The sequence below is a fragment of the Asparagus officinalis genome, chromosome 8 (assembly GCF_001876935.1).
Source record: "Asparagus officinalis chromosome 8, Aspof.V1, whole genome shotgun sequence".
In the NCBI taxonomy this organism is placed as follows: Eukaryota; Viridiplantae; Streptophyta; class Magnoliopsida; order Asparagales; family Asparagaceae; genus Asparagus; species Asparagus officinalis.
The window spans coordinates 1,695,413-1,717,265 of record NC_033801.1 but is presented as its reverse complement, the minus strand read 5'-3'; the positions used below and the strand labels follow the sequence as shown (position 1 = coordinate 1,717,265).

General features: G+C 34.3%; 2 protein-coding genes across 2 annotated transcripts in view; one reads left to right on the top strand and one right to left on the bottom strand.

The window, feature by feature from the left end:
* Positions 1-8,146, top strand: part of LOC109822531 (bZIP transcription factor 68-like) — a 10,781-nt gene extending 2,635 nt beyond the window's left edge. Inside the window, 4 exon segments of the mRNA XM_020388748.1 lie at positions 1-166; positions 6,984-7,061; positions 7,228-7,353; positions 7,691-8,146. The exon segment at positions 1-166 is cut by the window's left edge and continues 2 nt beyond it. Coding sequence (XP_020244337.1) covers positions 1-166; positions 6,984-7,061; positions 7,228-7,353; positions 7,691-7,834 — 514 coding nt within the window. The 3' untranslated portion in view covers positions 7,835-8,146.
* LOC109822532 (FAS1 domain-containing protein SELMODRAFT_448915-like) lies at positions 8,901-10,127 on the bottom strand. The gene has a single exon (XM_020388750.1). It carries the CDS (start codon positions 9,841-9,843, stop codon positions 9,031-9,033), a length of 813 nt encoding a protein of 270 aa, XP_020244339.1. The 5' UTR covers positions 9,844-10,127; the 3' UTR covers positions 8,901-9,030.

The window sequence follows — 21,853 nt, the reverse complement described above, 5'->3', positions numbered from 1 at the left end:
TGGTGTTCCTGGACCTATTGCAGGTCCTACCACAAACTTGAATATAGGGATGGACTACTGGAGTGCTACAACCCCATCTCCTATTCCTCAAATACGAGCTAAGGGGGCAGCTGTTGCGCTTGGAGGAGCTATGGTTCCTGGTGGTCCATCAGAACTATGGATGCAGGTTTCTGTTTTAAAATTGTTGATTATTTCAATAAAAAAAATCTCTCTCTTCTTTCTTGTGGCTGTCTCTATAATATAGTACCTTTCTTTTCTCTCAAAAATTTCTATTATATACCTATAACTACTATATGATTTTACGCTTGTGCCCCAGATCTGAAAAGCTGTCCTATATACTTTATGCCAATTTTACACGCTTGTTTTAATGCAGTAATGTTGAAGTGTTGATTCTGTTTCTAGATTTCTGATTTAATAGAACCTTAATTTTTTTGTCAGTGAGCTATATATATTTCCCACTTCTTTCTTAAGTCATGTACCTTCATTTTAATCTTTTTTCCTGCTAGCCGTTTATGTTCCTTGTAAAATACAATAAACTTGAGGTCTTGTTTTAGTTATTCCTGTCTCATCTGTATTACATAATTACTTTATAAAATCTTTAGTCCTTCTCTTTGTCTTTGTGTCCTCTTTTAGGTTTTGAGTCAAATATACAAAGCATCTGATACGAGTCGCCGTGCGAGCACATTTGATCGCGGAATTATCAAAGATGTATTTGAGAAAGAAAATAGCAAAACACAAGAACAATTCGTATATAACGAAGGAAAATACTTTCTCTAGATTATGAAGATCAATTGTTTACAAATCTTTCCTCACAATCTCTCTAGAATAAAGAACAAACCTCTCGATTCTCCAATATCTCGAATTTCTCCCCTAAATTCCAAAACAATAAGGTTTCTATTATATAAACCCTAAAAACCAAAACATGCTAGGATCAGGATTCGGCCCAAAACCTGCTATCGGACGACTGATGCTGGTCATTAATCGACTGATGAATCCTGTCGGTCGACTAATGAACCCGTCAGTCGACTGATCGCGAACGTGCATGACGTGAACAACTTTATCGGTCGATCGATCCTCTTAGTCAGTCGATCGAACAGCTTATCGGTTGACTTATCATGTATCAGTCGACCGAGCATAAACTTTTCCACAATTATGGAGGGTTTCATCGGTCGACTGATGAACCCGTATGTCGACCGATAAGGTGTTTTCTGCCAGCTTCAAAATTACAGTCGCACAAACAAATCCGCGTTCGACAACGATATTTTCCAAGCTTCTATTCTCAAACCACCATGAGAATCATCTATCATCAAGCTCCCATGAGGATCGCTGAGTTTCCGAAACAGAGAAGATACACCTGTATCATGACTCCCCCTTTTACGAACTTAAAGTCCCGTTCAAGTTAGAACTTCAGCTGAGGAAACTCTCGAGCTCCTCCTTTTTTTTTTTGAACCACTTGGCTTTGCTAGGAACCTGGCTTTGACGTCTAACCAAAAACGACTCCTTCGTCCCTCGTCTAGTTGTAGTCACATTTTGCTCCAAAATGTAATCCTCTTTCAATGGCTCATCTCTATCAAACCATAAGTCTTCAACATGTGGCAATATCACTTTGTCGTCACCCTCATCGTCCATCAATGGAGGCTCGAACAACTTCAAGTACTCGGCATTGATCACCGAATACATGGCTAAGTAAGGTGACAAATCCAGCTTGAAGGCGTTGTTACCGATCTGATCGGGAATCTAAAATGGATCATATCGTATAGGCTTCAACTTCTTTCCTTCTCCCTTTAGTCGTTCCTTACCTAACTTCAGTCACACCATATCACCTTTGCCGAAATTACAAGGAACTCGATGTTGATAATGTTTCACCTTGTACTTTGCTTATGACTTCTTCAACTGTGCTTTAACGGCGACGTGAATTTGCGCAATCTTATCCAGAAATCGCTGAGCCTTCTGTCTTTCGCTTCCTTATTTTCCGTCGGCTGTAGCTTCACTAGAGAATACAAGATCGAACGGACTTGGAGGTAAGAACCCGTAACAAGTCTCAAACGGTGACTTTCTCGAAGATCCGTGAATAACCTTATTGAAAGCAAGCTGAAGATATGATAAGTTCTCATCGCAAGTCTTGGGATGCCTGGAATTATATCCCCACAACATGTGAACTATAGTCTGGTTGACTATTTTCGTCTGTCTGTTTGTGGATGAAAGACCGTGCCCTTCTTTAACCTGATATTCATTAAACTCTACAAAGAATCCCAAAAATATCCAAAGGAACATGCTATCCCAATCTGAAATAATCGAACTCAGCAAACCAAAGTGTTTTCACACATGCTCAAAGAACAACTGCGCTGCACCCGCTCCCGTCACTGTCTTCTTACAAGGAATCAATATCATCATCTTATTAAATCGGTCAACCACAACGAACAAGTAATCATGCCCGCGTTTGGTCGTTGGCAACCTTCCTAAGAAATCCATAAAAATACTCTCCTACGGTCTAGAAGGCACTGGCAACAGTAGATACAATCCCCGTTTTCTGTTAGAAGGCTTCGATATGCAACATAGCTTACACCCTCCGACATATTTGGTAACATTCTGTAACATCTTCGGCCAAAAGACATGGCGTCGAAGATTGAGAAGCGTCTTCTGAATTCTAAAATGATCTTGCACACGTGATGTATGCGCCTCTCTAATCCACTGCAACCGATCGTCATCCTTCGTAATGCAAAGTGATGTTCCACGATACAACAAATCATCTTCTCTGAGCTCGTACTCCCCCTTCCGATTAGCCTTCACCTTCTCGAACACACTGCTGAAGTCTTTGCTAGATGTGTACATCTGCACATACTCCAAAGGAACCAATGGCTTAATACAAGTCACCACCAACAAAGCTCTCACTGGCGGTCGAGATAGCATATCAGTCAACTTGTTAGTCGCCCCCTTCTTGTACCTAATGACGATGTTGAACGCTATCAAATAGGACATCCACTTCATGTGTCGTGCATGCTGTAGCTTCGTCTGGGCATGTAGATACTCCAATGGCTTGTGATCCGAGTGCACAACCACCTCTTTACCCAACAAGTACATCCTCCAATGCTTGTTCGCCTGGTAGAGCGTATAAAACTCCTTATCGTATGTAGGATAGTTCTGAATAGCACCCGTAAACATCTTAGAATGGTACTCCACTGGCTTTCCATCCTATGTCAACACGGCACCCATAGCATAGCTAGAAGCGTCGGTCTCTACCTCGAAGGTCCTTTGTAAATTAGGCATTGCTAATACCGGTGCCTTAGAGATCTTTCTCTTCAGTTATTGAAAAGCCTCCTTATGCGTTCGTCCCCACTCGAACTGAGTCTTCGCTTTAATAAGACCATGTAAAGGTGCCGCATAAGTGAAAAAATATCGAATAAACTTGCGTAAATACTGGCAAGCCCCCATGAAGCTTCTCACTTTCGTTACTGTCCTAGGCGTTGGCCACCTCGTGATAACCACCTTTCTTGGATCTATCCTTCGTTGGCCTTTCCCCACAATGAAGCCGAGATACACCAACTCGTCATTTCCAAATTCGCACATCTTCCCATTGAGCTTCAGTTGACCGTCCTGCGACACATCAAACACCTTCTCGACATGAACAAGATGTTCCTCCCAGGTTCTGCTGTACACCAAAATATCATCGAGGTAACCTATCACAAAATCCTCTATAAAAGATCGCAACAAATCATTCATCAATCTCATAAAGGTGGTTGGAGCGTTGCACAACCCGAACGACATCACCAACCACTCGAACATGCCCTGCTTGGTTTTGAACGCAGTCTTCCAAGTGTCATCCTCCCAAATCCTCACCTGATGGTAACCAGATTTAAGATTCAACTTTGTGAAGAACCTCGCTTTCTCCAACTGGTCCATAAGATCATTGATCTGTGGTAGTGGGTAACGATTCTTGACCGTTATCTTGTTGGGCGCCCGATAATCCACACACATGCGTCATCCTCCATTATTCCTGGGCACCAACAACACTAGCGATCCGCAAGGCGAACAACTCGACACTATCACTTTCTTCTTCAGAAGCTCCTGAACTTGCCTCTTTATCTATTCGGACTCCTGTACAGATGTGCGGTAAAGACCTATATTCGGCAAGGAACTCTCCCCTGTCAGCATAATCTCTTGCTCCACACTCCATCGTGACGGTAGTCCAGTGATCTTCAAAAATAAGTCTGCATACTTGGCCTTCAACCTGTCAAGATCTCTCTCCCGAAGCTTGCTCAAGATAGTTAAGCATACCCTATTCAGCTGTTCCTCGTAAGGTCTAATGAATAATAAGACAAACTTCTTGCTTGTATTTAATAGTCTCTTCGTCTGAGTCACCGTCATCAAGCTCGTCTCCTGCGGAAGAGACTCCGAACGAAATATTAACTACTCGCCGTCTTTGGTGAATGTGTACTTTTGGGTCCGCCTGTCGTAGACTGTATACCTATCCCACAAATAAGGATTACCCAGTATAACCTGACAAACATCCAATAAAACTACGTCGCAGGTGATCTCATCAATATACGACTCGTAGAGTGCAAGTCTGAAAGTGCATTAATTAACTACACTCAACCCCGCCTCCTTCTAAATCCACCCCAATGGACAGGGCTTTGGATGTTTGACCGTCTTCAGACCCAGCTTCTGAACTTAAGACATCGGATATCAAATTCTTCTGGTTGCCTGAGTCAACTATGGCATCTACCTAACTGGTCTTCACTTGCAACTTGAGAACAAAGAGCTGCTCTCTGGGGTCTTTGTCCTCCCTCACGGTCTGCTTTCCTGTCATAAGATTGAGACTGCTGTTGAGTTCTGTTATCCCTGAGACTTCTTTTGGACCTTGTGCTATCACATATGTTTTTTTCTCCTCCTTCAACCCCTTCAGTTTGTGATGATGATACTTCTCCCAACACTGATCAGCGACGTGCCCTGTCTGTTTGTAATGAGTACAAGTCAGCCATGTTTTCCCTGGATCGCCCTTCTTCTTCTCCTCCTTAGGTTGGAAGTCACTAGACTTGCCTCTAGTTTGCTTGGCATCTCTCTTTGTCTCGTTGCTCTTCTTCTGTTTGCCTTCAATGACAATAGCCTTCACGCTCGCTTCTGTAATCGACTCAACTGTGAATAGCTTCATCTCCTTCCGGATGTATTCATTCAAACCCGTCATATACTTCATAAAAACAGAGTACTCCTCTGTCGCAATGTTGAGGACCATAGCCTACTGCTGAAACTTCATAGTGTATTATTGAACGGTTTGTTTGAATCTTTAGCGCAAGTCATACCACTTGTACCAACGCTTTTCAAGTAATCCTACCGGATAAAATTACTTTCTAAGAATCTCCTCGAACCTGCTCCACGACACATATTTCTTCTCCTGTTTACAGTAGGATTTTCACCACGTCAATGCGTGCCCGAAAAGCTTCAGTGTCGCAAAGACGATCTTCTTCTTTGACGAATAGCCATAGAGAGTGAAATAGGTATTCATACGCTCGATCCAATCGTCAAGTCTTTCAACGTTGACACTCTTATCATAAATAGGAATCTCCACTTTGAAATTAATTTTCAAATTCTGATAAGTACGCTTACCCCCTTGATGTGGAACAGTCTTGACGACTTCAACCTCATCGTCGGAATTTGAAATCTCACCGTCTCCATCAGATTCTACAGGTCGCTTCTTTGACCCCGCCGAAGATTCAACCTTCTTATCATCTCCGTGGATGAGATCGATGAGCTCCATGAGAGTCGAACTGATTGTCTCAATCTGTTTCTCCACCGCATCAACTCTGGATGAATTATCGTTTTTCGTCATCTTCTTCTTTCTTGATTTCTAGACTTCTTCCAAAGAAACAAGAATCTCGCCTAGCTTCCTGTATTGCGATCGAGTAATGACCATGCACAAGATACACCCTTCACAGGATCTGATTGTTCTGATACCAACTTGATACGAGTCACCATGCGAGCACCTTTGATCGCGGAATTATCAAAGATGTATTTGAGAAGAAAACAACAAAACATAAGAACAATTCGATATGGCGAAGGAAAATACATTCTCTAGATTATGAAGATTAATTGTTTATAAATATTTCCTCACAATCTCTCTAGAATAAAGAAAACAAACCTCTCTATTCTCCAATCTCTCGAATTTCTCCCATGAATCCCAAAACATTAAGGTTTCTATTTATATAAACCCTAAAAACCAAAACAGGCTAGGATCAGGATTCGGCCCAAAACCTGCTATTGGTTGACTGATGTTAGTAATCAGTCGACTGATGAATCTCGTCGATCGACTAATGAACCCGTTAGTTGACTGATCGCGAACGTGCATGACGTGCACAACTTTATCGGTCGACTGATCCTCTTAGTCAGTCGACCGAACAGCTTATCGATCGACTGATCATGTATCAGTTGATCGAGCAGAAACTTTTCCACAATTGTGGAGGGTTTCATCGGTAGACTGATGAACCCGTCGGTCGACCGATAATGTGTTTTGTGCCAGCTTCGAAATTACAGTCGCACAAACAAATCTGCGTTCGGCAACGATATTTTCCAAGCTTCTATTCTCAAACCACCATGAGAATCATCTATCCTCAAGCTCCCATGGGGATCGCTGAGAAGATACACCCGCATCAACATCTTCCTCTTAAGGTTGTCCATCATGTGTCTGTCAAACCGAAGTCTGTAGCTTTTAGATAGGTGATGATATGGAATAGCTGTCCTAGTTAAGGGGAGCTTTAAAGACATCTGCAGACTACAATATACATTTACTCTCTTTTTACCATGTATGTTTGTACAAGAGCATCTAAATTAAGTTAAATTCCAAAGCAAACAGAACTTGATGTAGGACTGCATATTGAGCTTTGTTGTAGTCTGTTGACTTGTCTTCACGTTACTCCGCTAAGTGTTTCAGCCACTTAAGTTGGATATCACCTACTCTGACTTTTGTTCTCTTTAATACCTTCAAAAATTAGGATGAGAGAGAACTTAAAAGACAGAGAAGAAAGCAGTCAAACAGGGAATCTGCTCGTCGATCCAGATTGCGCAAGCAGGTATGGAATATGTATCTATATATATGGAGGCATTCCATTGTAACATTGTTTTTTACAATCCTTTATTAAGACCAAACTTTTTGTTTATGGCTGGTATATAGGTTCTTTACATTTTGTAGGAAGAAAGGAAAGAAAAACGTGACTTATTAGTGTTCATGAATTTCAGGCTGAGTGTGAAGAGTTGGCTCAGCGGGTTGAGGTTTTGAAAGAGGAAAATGCTTCCCTCAGAGCAGAGTTAAACCAGATAAGGAAGGAGTATGATCAACTTCTTTCTCAGAACACCTCTCTTAAGGTGCGTGATTTTTCCTAATCTGTCTGGTAATTAAGTTATGTCTTTTGTCTGATATTAGTCCCTTAAATCTTTAATATTTTGAAACTGGTCCCTCGAACCATTGAAATCTATCTTAGGTCCCACAATTCTTATAAGTTGTTCGAAAACTAGTCCCTCCAATAATTGAATTTGGTATGAAGTCCCCAAATTATTATAAATTATTTTAAATTAATCCCTTCACTCAAGAGCAACAATGACAAGATATAAGACTTGGGGATATTGAAGGGTTTAGTATTGAAAAACCCCCTCAAGTTCTGTTTCTCTGGACATGAACTTAAATTGCCTTCAAATTTTGCAGGAGAGACTTGGAGGCACAACTAAGGGAGATGAAGGTATAAGGCTTGAGAGGAATGGCCAGCATTCTCTTGATGACAACCGTCAAAGGCCTTTGGATTCTGACAGACAGGCAGCACAAAAGAATACAGAAGAGGGTGGTCAGTAATATCTCACATGCTTCGAACTATCCTGAAGCATAGCTCCAGCTAGATATATGCCCACTCACAGTTTATCATATGTTACAACGATGAGGACTATAATTTAGTACAGTTAATTGTCAGTAGGTAGCTATGATTTCAATGCTGACCTCCATAGTCTTGACTGGTCTTTTTACAGTCAAGCCCAAGCAGTACATGTTGGTTGGAACACAGTTTCATACTATCCTGTTAACGTTAATGCTAGTTTGCTTTTTTCCTTCTCATTTCACGTACTCTTATCTGTGTGTTTAATGTAATCTATGCTCTTTCTGGTTAAGTGATGTATTCTATAGTTAATGACTTCATCTACCATTGATATTTTATGTAATATATTGTATTACAGTTGAAGGCACACCGGTTAAGTGTGTATTATTTGATCAATAAAGAAATGAATATGTGATGCAATAGCTATGATCTATTCATACATTAGTACTAGTTGGTTGGTGTAGATGAATATGCAATGTTTACATAAGGTGCCACAGTTTGCTGGATATATGTAGAGCCTTTTACAAACGTGAAAGATAAGTTTCTTTCTCGACTTACTAAATTTAAGGCAACAACAAGATGCAAGTGTTTGTGTTTTTCACTCTAATTTTTTTTTCTCTGTTTCAAATATTTCCATACTTGATGTATTACATCTGTGACAGATTTAAGAGTCTCAAGGTATGTTTTGTGTTTGGATTAAAGGTTAATGAACTGTAAAGACATTGGGAAGTCAATTCTTGGGTTGCGTCATGTTGGCTACCCATACGATGAGTACTTCAACATCGACATTTCAGGTGTAAAAGCTGTTCCAGTAATTAATAGTGTCTAATTTTCACACGCTTACTTTTGGTTTTGTCCAATATATAATCTTCTGTTAACATGATCCGATTAATGGTTAAATGATTAGATTGTATTAGGGAACATGTAGATCTGCTAATTAATTATAATATCTTTGTTCTTTTTTTATTGACAGGTGTCTTGTCCCAGTTTGTGGATTGCAAAAATGAAGGCAGATTGAGGTATGATAATCTCATGAAAACAGAAGCTTCATCTTTGGACATCATCAGTGTGATTTAATAATAAAATAATCATTAAGAAAACATATGTCTGATAACAGAAACTATGCCTTCCCTAGTAGGTAAGCCTCAAGGAGACCTCTTCTAGAATTATAGAAAGAAACCTACATCACTGACAATACTACGGACAAAACTAAACCAGTAAATGATCCTTGACAAAGCCAACTTGATTTTTTGAATCCATCATTGGAGTGAATTGTCGGTGGGCTGATTGTTGGTGCCAAACTTGGAGACACTTCCAAAGGAGGTGGTGGTGGTGATGGCTGAGGAGGAGCTGAAGATGGTCCCACTTCCCTTTCAGTCGGAGGACTTCTCTGCGAGCAATTTGCTGTATTTTCATTGGTTTCCTCCATCAGAACTCCATATATTCCATGGCACCGAAAGTAAGTTCCAGCAGCACAAATATCTGCACTTACAAGCTGAACATTATTGAGGTGAAAATCTCTCCTCCCTCCATTGACTATTTTAAGCGCATAATCTTGCTGATGTGTTGGAACTGTTGTTCCAGTTGGCAGATGTGACAGCTCGTCGAACAAAAGAGTTGAGGGAATTGAGTGCCTCAGTAGGAACTCTAGGGTTTTGTTTTCGGGTATTGATGCTTTTGAAAGAGCTCGATCACTTGGCATCAAGAAAGTGGTGTTTTGTGGTATGTTGTCCTTTACCATGTTGAGCAGCGTCACAAAGGTGAAGTAGCTGGCCCGCTGCATCTCCTGCATCGAGATGGTGATTTCTTTGTTGAGATCGCCCTCGTCGAGTGCTGAGGTTGAGGCAACAAGAATCATTAAGAGGATGGAGGTCAAGTAAGCAGCCATGGAATTTTCTCTTGTATGGTTAATTGTGCATGGTCTGTGATGATGTGGGCTTGTTATAGAAGAGGGCTTTGCATGAAACTCTTCTGCTTCAACAGCTAGATTCATGCCTCGTGCATGATTGATCTTCTCATCACCAATGTTTGCATGTGATTTATAGGTTCTTTTAAGTTCCTTAGATGTAGTAAAGAGTTAGGAAGGATTTTTTTTTTGGGGGGGTAGTATTTTAGTATTACGAGGCAGCAATTTAGAAAGGAAATTTTTTTGGTAGTATATTTTTGTATTTTGATGCAGATTGCCTAGCGGTGATTCTGTTTGTATATTTGTTTTTGTAGTTTATGGGTACGGCCTTTTCTTGGAAATACTTCAGAGTATTCACAAAAATTTAATAGTTCATAGATTATTTTCAATCATTTACTCACAAATTTTGAGTTACTCAATACTGTTGTCATTTTTGCCAGGATTGCGAGATTTTGTTTTCATAATGCTTTAGATGTGACTCCTTCAAGACTAAAAAATGCTTCTTTCTGCTGTGTGGAGGTAAGCATGGAATAGGTGAAGAGTTGCTGATTATGCTGCAGGCTGGTATGGCATGATAGTTTCAATTTACTTTTTTCATCCAATTTGCATTCAATATAACCCTATTAATTTCCCTTTAACATGAACTTCACATGAATTACGACCGATGGGTGGCTCGAGTGATTTGGTTATCATTGAGATTCTGATGTTGTGTGGGATTGAAGGTTGACCCTAGAATTTGAATTCGGGTTTGCCACTCTAAATATAGCTCCGTCTAATCAAGAGAAGCACGATTTCATGAGCAAAAATCTATAATTTTTGGCTATTTTTAGTCCTTTTGAGGCATTAGTAGATAATTTTGAGGGGGGTTACAATTTTGTGAGATATAACCCACGATTTGTGGTATATTTAGTGTTTCGACCTGTTGGCAAATGATTTTGCGGTCTCTAAAATTCACGACTCATCGGCTATAAGCCATGATTTTTGGTTATTTCAACCTATAGTAAATAATTTTTGGAGATCAAAATTCACGATTTAGTGAGCTATAACTCATGACTTTTGGCCATGTTTAGTTATTTCGACCCGTTGGCAAATAATTTCACAGAGGCAAGAATTCATGTGCTAAAAACCCAGACATATTTTTACTTATTTTGAACCATTGGTGAATAATTTTGCAGAGTCCAGACTTCGCGATTTTATGAGTTATAACTAATAAATTTTTGCTATTTTTAAGTATTCTGATTCAATGGTAAATAATTGTGGAGGTCAAAATTTAATGAGTTATAACCCATAAATTTTGGCAATTTTTATTTGTTTGGACCTATTGGCAAATAAATTAACAAAGGCCAAAATTCATAATTTCCTGAGCTATAATCCTCTATGTTTGGCTATTTTTTGTCATTACGAACCCACCAGCAAGTAATTTTGTCAAGTCCAAATTTCACAATCTTCTGAACTTTAACCCATGATTTTTTGCTAGTTTTATTTGTTTCAACTAGCTGGCGAATAATTTCGATCCATTACCAAATAACTTCGTGGAGAAAGCTCACGATATCATAAGCTATAACACATGATTTTCGGGCATTTGTAGTTATTGCGACCCATTAGAAAATAATTTTTTGGAGATCAAAATTTAAGATTTCATTAGCTATAATTCATGATTATTGTACATTTTTAGTCTTTTCAAACCGTTGGTAAATAATTATGCAGAGTTCAAACTTCAAGATTTCATGAGCAAAAACCCACAAATTTGGGCCATTTTTAGTCCTTTTGTTCCATTGGTAAATAGTTTTGAGGAGGCCAAACTTCACAATTTCGTGAACTATGAGCCACGATTTTTGGCCATTTAGTCGTTTTGACCTATTGAAAAATAATTAACAAAAACCAAAATTTACAATTTCATGAGTTGTAACCCATTGCTTTTGGAAAATTTATGGCATTTCGACCCATTAGCAAGAAATTCGGTTGAGTTTAAAACTCACGATTTCGTGAGTTATAACTCACGATTTTTAGTTATTTTAGTCATCTCCATCTGTTGGCAAATAATTTTGTAGAGATAAAATTCATGATTTCATGAGCTATAAGCCACGATTTTTAGTATTTATTAGTCATTTTAAACCATTTATAAATAATTTGCAGAGTCCAGATTTCATAGTTTTGTGAGTTAGAACTCTGATGATTTTTGGCCATTTTGGGTCCTTTTGTTTCATTGGCAAATAATCTTGTGGAGCCTTAAATTCAAATTTTGTGAGCTATAACACACTATCTTTGGTCATTTTTAGTCATTTCTATCCGTTAGCAAATAATTACATATAGGCCAAAATTAAAGATTTCATGATTTGCAACCCACAATTTTTGGCTATTTATGTCGTTTTGACCCATTAGCAAGTAATTAGGTCGAGTTCAAAATTTATGATTTCGTGAACGTTAACCCATGATTTTTTGTTATTTTTAGTCATTTTGACCTATTAGCAAATAATTTCATAGAGACCAAAATTCACGATTTGTGAGCTATAACCCATAATTTTTGGTCATTTTTAGTTACTTCAACTCATTGGCAAATAATTTCGAGGATGCTAAAATTCAAGATTTTATGAGCTATAACACACGATTTTTAGGCACTTTAGTCATTTAGACCCATTGGAAAATAAATTTGTGGAGGTTATAATTCATGATTTTATTAGTTATAATCCATGATTATTGGACATTTTAAATCTTTTCGAATTTGTGGTAAATAATTTTTCAGAGTCCAAACTTCACTATTTCATGATCAAATATCCACAAATTTTGACCATTTTTAGTCCTTTTGAGCCAAAGGTAAATAATTTTGAGGAGGCCAACATTTACAATTTCTTGAACAATAACTCATAATTTTTTATTATTTTTAAGCATTTTGAACTGTTAGCAAATAATTTTACAATTTCATGAGTTGTAACCTACTATTTTTGTTCATTTTTAGTCATTTTGACTTGTTGGCAAAATAATTTTAAAGAGTCCAAAAATCACAATTTCATGAGCTATATAACCCACGATTTTTGGCCATTTTTTGTTATTTCGACCTGTTGGTAAATAATTTCGTAGATGCCAAAATTTATTATTTTATGAGCTATAATCCATGTTTTTTTTCATGTTTACTCGTTTCAACTTGTTAGCAAATTTTTTCATATAGGCCAAAATTCATGATTTCTTCAGCTATAACCCATGATTTTGGTCATTTTTACTCATTTCGACTTGTTAGCAAATAATTTTATGGAGACCATAATTCAAGATTTTATGAGCTAAAACCAAGGCTATTAGATATGTTTAATCATTTTGACCATTGAAAAATAATTTTACAAAGTCCGGACTTCACAATTTCATTAGTTATACTAGTGATTTTTAGCTATTTTTAGTTATTTTAATTCATTGGTAAATAATTTTGTGGAGGTCAAAATTCACGATTTAGGGAGCTATAAGCCTATAACCCACGATTTTTGGCTATTTTTAGTCATTTTGACACATTGATAAATAATTTAACGGAGGGTAATTTTTTTTGACTTTATGAGCTATTAACCCACGATTTTTTGCCATTTCATGTCATTTCGACCTGTTAGTAAGTAACTTTATTGAAATTCATGATTTTGTGAACTTTAACCCATTTTTTTACTTTTTTATTTTGTTTCTATAGTAGTTAAATAATTTTGTGAAGACTAAAATTCACGATTTTATTAGTTATAACCCACGATTTTGGCTATTTTTAGTTGTTTTGACTTATATGCAAATAATTTCGTGGAGGAGAAATTCAAAAATACCATAAGCTATTGCACATGATTTTTGGGCATTTTAGTCGGTTCGACTATTAAAAAATAATTTCGTTAAGGCCAAAATTTATAATTTTATTAGCTATCATCCATGGTTATTGGACATTTTTAGTTTTTTCGATCCCTTGGTAAATAATTTTGCAGAGTCCAAATTTTATGATTTCATGAATAAAAACCCCCAAATTTTGGTCATTTTTAGTCTTTTTGTTCCATTGGTAAATAATTTTGCGGATGTCAAAATTCACAATTTTATGAGTTATAAACCATGATTTTTTATGACTTTTAGTCGTTTCGACTCGTTAGCAAAAAATTTTAGAAAGTCTAAAATTTATGATTTTCTTAGTTATAATTCATAATTTTTTTTGCCATTTTGTGAGTTTCAACCTATTAGCAAGTATTTTGGTCAAGTCCAAAAGTCACGATTTTTTGAATTATAACCCATAATTCTTGGTCATTTTTAGCTATTTCGACTCTTTCATAAATAAATCTATGGAGACCAAAATTCACGAGCTCGTGAGCTATAATGGAGGCCAAAATTTATGATTTCATGATCTATGACCTATTATTTTTGGCCATTTTATGTTGTTTCGACCCATTAGCAAGTAATTTTGTCAAGTCCGAAATTCACAATTTCATGAGTTATAACTCACGATTTTTAGTCATTTTTTAGTTATTTTAATCTGTTGGCAAATAATCTTGTAGAGATAAAATTCATAATTTTGTGAGCTATAACACATGATTTTTAGCCTTTTTAGTCATTTTGACTCGTGGGCAAATAATTTTTGCAAAGGTTAAAACTTATAATTTTATTAGATATAACCTATAATTATTGATATATTTTTGTCTTTTTTGACCCTTAGTTTTGCAGAGTGCAAACTTCATGATTTCATGAGCAATTATCCATAATTTTTTGTCATTTTTAGTCTTTTTGATTTGTTGGTAAATAATTTTGCAGAGGGCAAAACCAATGATATTATGAGCTATACACAACTTTTGGTCATTTTCAATCATTTTGACCAATTAGTAGATAATTTTTAGGATGCCAAAATTTATGATTTTAAGAGTAATAATTCATGATTTTTGGCAATTTTTAATCGTTTCGACCCGTTGTTAAGTGATTTTGCGGAAGCCAAAATTCATGATTTTATGAGATATTATCCACAAACTTGTCAAATAGTTTTGTAGTGGCTAAAAGTCATCATTTTGTGAGCTATAACCTTGTGAGTTATAACCAATAATTTTTGGTCATTTTTAGTCACTTTGACCCAATGACAAATAAGTTCGTGGAGGTCAAAATTTAAGATTTCATGAGCTATAACCCATAATTATTGGATTTTTTAGTCATTCTAAATAATTGGTAAATGATTTTGTGGAGTCTAAATTTCACATGAGCAATAATCCATGATGTGTGGCCATTTTTAGCTATTTCGACCTGTTGTTAAGTAATTTTGTGGAAACCAAAATTCATAATTTTTTGAGATATTACCCACAAATTTTAGCAATTTTAGTATTTCAAGCAATTGTCAGATAGTCTTGTGGTGACCAATATTCATCCTTTGATAAGCTATAATCCTATGAGTTATAACCAATGATTTTGGCCATTTTTAGTCGTTTTGACTTGGTAGTAAATAAGTTCGTGGAGGCTAAAATTTAAGATTTTGTGAGTTACAACCCATGATTATTGAATACTTCTAGTATCTCTAAACAATTGGTAAATGGTTTTGTGAAGTCCAAATTTCACAATTTCATGAGTTAAGGCCCATTATTTTTTGCCACTTTTAGTCATTTCGACCTAATGGTAAATAATTTTACAATGACCAAAATTCAAAATTTCATAAGCTATAACCCACATTTTTTGGTTATTTTTTTTCTTATTTCGATTTATAATAATTTCATAGAGTCCAAAATTTATTATTTTATGAGCTATAACCATAATTTTTGGTTATTTTTAGGCATTTTGACCTATTGGCAAATAATTTAGTGGAGGTCAAAATTTAAGATTTTATGAGCTATAGCCCTCAATTATTGAATTTTTAGTCGTTCTAAACAATTGGTGAATAGTTTTGTGGAGCCTAAACTTTATGACTTCGTCAGTTAACACCAATGATTTTTTGTGCCATTTTTAATCGTTTCTATCTATTAACAAATAATTTTGCCGTGGCCAAAATTTATAATTTCATGAGCCCATAATTTTTGGTCGTTTTTAGTCACTTTGATCCATTACCAAATAATTATGCTGAGTCCAAAATACATGATTTCATGAGTTATCACCCATAATTTTTGACGATTTTTACTCGTTTTGAATTATTGGATAATGAATTCACATAGGCCAAAACTCATGATTTCATGAGCTATATAACCCATGACCCATGATTTTTAATAATTTTAGTTCATTTTCAATGAATGAAAATAAAATTTATTATTTGTACATCGAATTTTGAGATTTTCGTGAGCTATAACCCATGAATTTTTTAGTTTTGATTCATTTCAAATGAAAGTTAAATTTATTACGTGTACATCAAATTGACATTTTTCTAAAACTTTGGTCCTTTTTGAACAAGGCTATATTTATTATTTGTAAATTAAAATTTATGTTTTTCATGGGGCTACCAATAATTTTTGATAATTTTTATTCACTTTGAATAATTGTCAAGAAATTATGTGCACATCAAACACCACAATTTTAATGACTTATAACCACGAAAATTTTCAACTTTGGTTTGATTTGAACAAAAATAGAATTATTAGGTCTGCACCAACATTTATTAGGCATTTTGAAAGAATACAAACTTATTATGTATACATAAAAAATCATGATCGTTATGAGCTATAATCCACTCTTTCAATTTTAGCTCATTTCCAAAAAAAAAGTAAATTTTTTATGTGTAAGTTAAAATTTGCTTATTTAATGGTTATAGCCAATAAATTTTGATAATTTTCGTTCATTTTAAACAAATAAAAATAAATTATGTTAATATCAAAATTATAGATTTTCATGAGCTATAACCCACAGATTTTTCAATTATCATTTGTTTCAAAATAAAAATAAAAATATTATTTTTACACAATATTTTGAGATTTTCATATGTAACCCTTGAATTTTTTAATTTTGGTTCATTTTGAATGAAAATAAATTTATCATGTGTATATCAATTTTGTCGATTTTCTTGTACTATAACCCATTATATAAATAATGTATACACCCAATATCATTCTTTTAATAAGCTAATTATGTTAATATCAAAATTATAGATTTTCATGAGCTATAACCCACGGATTTTTTAATTATCATTTGTTTCAAAATAAAAATAAAATATTATTTTTACACAATATTTTGATATTTTCATATATAACCCTTGAATTTTTTTAATTTTGGTTCATTTTAAATGAAAATAAATTTATCATGTGTATATCAATTTTGTCGATTTTCATGTACTATAACTCATTATATAAATAATGTATACACCCAATATCATTCTTTTAATAAGCTACAACCCACAAATTCTAACCATTTTCATTCATTTTGAATGAAAATAATTTGATTATGTGTATATATCAAAAAAATTATTTTTTTCATGTGGACGAATGTAAATAAGTTATGTATTTAAAAAATTTGACAATTTTCTTGATCGATAACCTATGCATTTTTTATTCTAGTTTTTTAATGAAAGTAAATTTATTATGTGTACATAAAATTTTTTGTAATTAATGGGCCATCATACATGAGTTTTCATAATCTTGATTCTTTCGGAATGAATGTAAATAAATTATACATATATCAAAAATCTAAATTTTTATGAGCTATAACCAATAGGTTTTCAATTTTTCTTTTCCTTCGAATGAAAATAAAATTTATTAGTGTACATCAAATTTTGAGATTTTCACGAGCTAACTCATCAATTTTGTCAATTTTTTTATTTTGAATGAACTTACAGTTATTGAGTGTACATTAAAATTTATGATTATCTTGTGTTATAACTCATTATCTGACAGTTTTTGTTCGTTTCAAATGAAAGTAATTTATTAAGTGTACATCAAAATTTGTGATTTTCATGGACTACAATCTATAATTTTTGGTAATTTGGGTTTATTTTGAACAATGTAAATTTATTACTTGCACATAAAAATTTACAGCTTTCATGAATTAGAACTAGGGGTGTCCAAAAAGCTCGCAACTTGAGCCAGGGTTCGGATTGGTTCGCCAATACCCCGCCCGGATCAGGATGCAGGGTCTAGGTGAATATATACATATTTATTTTTAAAATATAATTAAATTCAATGATTTTGAGGTTTGAATCATAGCCATCTCTATGGGAGATTTAAAGCCAGGCAAATAGCCAAACTAATTTTGTGTCATATTGGAGGTAGTTTTTGTTACTTTTTTGTGTGTCTGAACGCCTCTAAGTTTATGCTATATATACTTGTATATACTTATCAGTATATTGTATATAACTATATACTTGTTAGCAACACGCGCACACAGTTATAAGTATATCATATCTAAGTATATATAATATATAGTTATATACTTACATATAAGTATATACTTATAATTCTTATAAGTTAAATCTTTTTTCAAAGTTCGTAGTGATTTTTTATAAAAATTACAACAATTAGAAAAATTAATCTAAAAAATTACAAAAATCTAATTTAATTGATTTTTTATTAAAAACATAATCTTTAACCAAAAAATTAAAAAATCAAGCCGACCCGATACCCTACCCGCATCTGGCCCGGACCCGAACCTACACCTGGCCTGGTAGCTCCAAGCCCGGGTCAACCTAGCTAGCCTAGACCTAGAGTTCTGGGCCGGCCCAACCCGACCTCGTCTGTTCAAAGTTCGTAGTGATTTTTTATAAAAATTACAACAATTAGAAAAATTAATCTAAAAAATTACAAAAATCTAATTTAATTGATTTTTTATTAAAAACATAATCTTTAACCAAAAAATTAAAAAATCAAGCCGACCCGATACCCTACCCGCATCTGGCCCGGACCCGAACCTACACCTGGCCTGGTAGCTCCAAGCCCGGGTCAACCTAGCTAGCCTAGACCTAGAGTTCTGGGCCGGCCCAACCCGACCTCGTCTGCCCCATTTGGACACACCTAACTATGGCTAAGATTCTTGTACTTTTTGTTCTTTCCAAGCGAATACAAATAAATTATGTGCCCATCAAAATTTAGGATTTCTTTTATCTATAATCCACCTATAACCCACATATTTCTCAAATTTGGTTTGTTTCAAATGAAAATAAAATTTTGTATATGCACATCAAATTTTAAGATTTTCATGAAACCCATGAAATTTTTAGTTTTGGATCATTTCAAGCAAAGTAAATTTATTATGTGTACATCAAGAGTTTACAATTTTCATGTATTATAACACATCATATAAATTATTTGTACATCCAATATCACAATTTTAATGAGTTATAGCCATGAATTTTATCAATTTTGGTTCATTTTAAACAAAGTAAAATTATAATATGTATATTAAAAAATTTTGATTTTCATAGACTGTAACCCATGAATTTTGACAATTTTGATTCATTTAAATGAATGTAACTAAATTATGCGTACATTAAAATTCACAATTTTTATGATTTATAATCCACATATTTTTCAATTTTGGTTCTTTTCGAATGGAAGTAAATTTATTATCTGTACATCAAAATTTTTGTATTTAACAAGCCATAACCCATGAATTGTGACCATCTTGATTCTTTTGGAATGAATTTTAAAACATTATATGTATATCAAAATTTGATATTTTTATGATCTATAACCAACAAATTTTCAATTTGGTTTATTTGAAATGAAAATAAAATTTATTATATGTACATAAAATTTTGCAATTTTCAAGTGTTATAGCCCACGAGTTTTGTAAATTCTAATTCTTTTTTAACATACGAAATTTATTAAGTGTACATAAAAACTTATAATTTTCATGTGTTATAACAGACGATATTTGACAAATTTAGTTTGTTTTGAATAAAAGCAAATTTATTGAGTGTACATTAAAATTTATGATTTTCATGGGCTATAACTAATAATTTTTTACAATTCGATTCATTTTGAATAAAAATAAATTTATTATGCGTGCATTCACGATTTTCGTGAGCTGCAACCCAAGATTTTTATTAATTTTTATTCATTTCAAATAAATGCAAATATATTATGTGTACTTTAAATTTTGCCACTTGATGAGCTATAACCCATTATTTTTGATAATTTTGATTCATTTTGAATCAATGTAAATAAATTATGCGTACATCAAAATATGCGACTTTAATGAACTATAACCCATTGCCAATTTTTGTTTGTTTTGACAAAAATAAATTTATTATGTGAATTGACATATACCATGGGCTTTAACCCATTATTTTCGCCAATTTTGGTTTGTTTCATGGAAAAAAATGTTGATGTCAGTTATCTAACTAATGGTTTGAGAATGGATTGCAAAAAATACTATCCTGCACATGAAGAACTCATAAAAGGTCGGACTTGGGATCTCCGGTCGTTCCTTCGACGATCAAGTCAGTTCAGAGCTTGAGTCGAGAAGAAGGAAATAAGCGTTTAGAAGTTTTTCTAGGTAGAATTTTCCTATTCTAAGCAATAGAGAGCACCTTCCTTTTATAGTAGATCCAAAGTGGCAAATGGGTAATTCCAGCCGAGTCCAAGCAGCAGCTCAGTCAGCATCTGGTTTACAGGTGTCGGCTACAAATAGGGATGAGTCATCCTTGCGTATAATGTGAGAGTGACTAAGTGTGCGGAAGTCTGATGAGTCATAAAGACTTTCAGGGCTAGAGCAATGATGACTCTGATCATGTATTTAATGTGATGACAATCGAATATCGATGGGACACTCGAGGACACACCGCCTTCTAACTCATCTCCATGGAGACCGACAGGTACCGCCTTTTTAGTCGGCCTCAAAAGTTGTCGGCCCTGAAGGGTCGAGTGTTGAGGGGGAGTGGGGTCGCCACAGATGATATGCAGAGTGAGGACACCTCTTGTCTTGATCTTGCAAGTAAGCCGATAAGTACTGCCTTTTTAGTCAACCTCGAACGTTGTCAGCCTGCAAGAGCCGAGTGTCGAAGTCGCTTGAGTTGTCTCTTACCGAATATCGCTATTTAAGCAAAGGCGGCACACGTGTCGGTCTCTCACTAGGGATTAACACTTAACCATCTGCATGATATATCAAAAATTATTATGTATACATTAAAATTTATGATTTTCATTGGCTATACCCATTAATTTTGACAATCTTGGTTCGATTTGAATGAAAGTAAATAAATTATTTGTACATCAGACTTCGTGATTATCATGAGCTATAAGCCATATTTTTTTATTATTTCTCATTCATTCAAATAAAAGTAAACTTATTAAGTGAAAAAAATCCATGATTTTGATGATCTATAACCTACATTTTTGGAAAATTTATATTCATTTTGAGCAAAACTTAACTTATTAATTGTATATCAAAATATGCAATTTTATGTGTTATAACCCATGATCTTTGATAATTTTAATTCATTTCCAAAGAAAGTAAATTTATTAGGTGTGCAACAAAATTTGCACTTTCCATGGACTATAACCCACACTTCATTTTGATCAAAAGAAAACTTATTACGTGCACGTAAAAATTCACAATTTTCACGACTTATAACCTAAGATTTTTGTTAATTTTCTTTCATTTCAAATGATCACAAATAAACTTTGTGTACATCAAAATTTGCTATGTTAATGATCTATAATTCATGATTTTTAAAAAATTTAGTTCATTTTAAAAAAGATATAAATAAATTAAGCGTACATCAGAATATGCGACTTTAATGAGCTATAACCCATGAATTTTGTCAACTTTGGTTCATTTTGAACAATAATAAATATATTATGTGTATATTAATATTAGCTTATTTCATGGGCATTAACCATGATTTCATCAGTTTTAGTTCTTTTCGGTTGAAAATAAATTATTATGTGTGCATTAAAATCTTGGTTCATTTTTTTGAGTGAATATAAACAAACTTTTTGTATATCAGACTTTGCGACTATCACGAGCTATAAACCATGATTTTGTCAATTTTGATTTGTTTGTGATGAAAGTAAATTTATTTAGTGAGCAACAAAATTTACGAATTCGATGAGCTGTATACAACAATTTTTTGACAATTTTTGTTCATTTTGAACAAAAGTGAATCTATTATATACACCAATATTTGTGATTTTTATGGGCTATAACCCATGAATTTTTACAATTTCGGTTCATTTTGAACGAATATAAATAAATTGTGTAT

Coding starts and splice junctions, on each gene's coding strand:
- LOC109822532 (XM_020388750.1), bottom strand. CDS start 9,843: ATGAATCTAGCTGTTGAAGCAGAAGAGTTTCATGCAAAGCCCTCTTCT.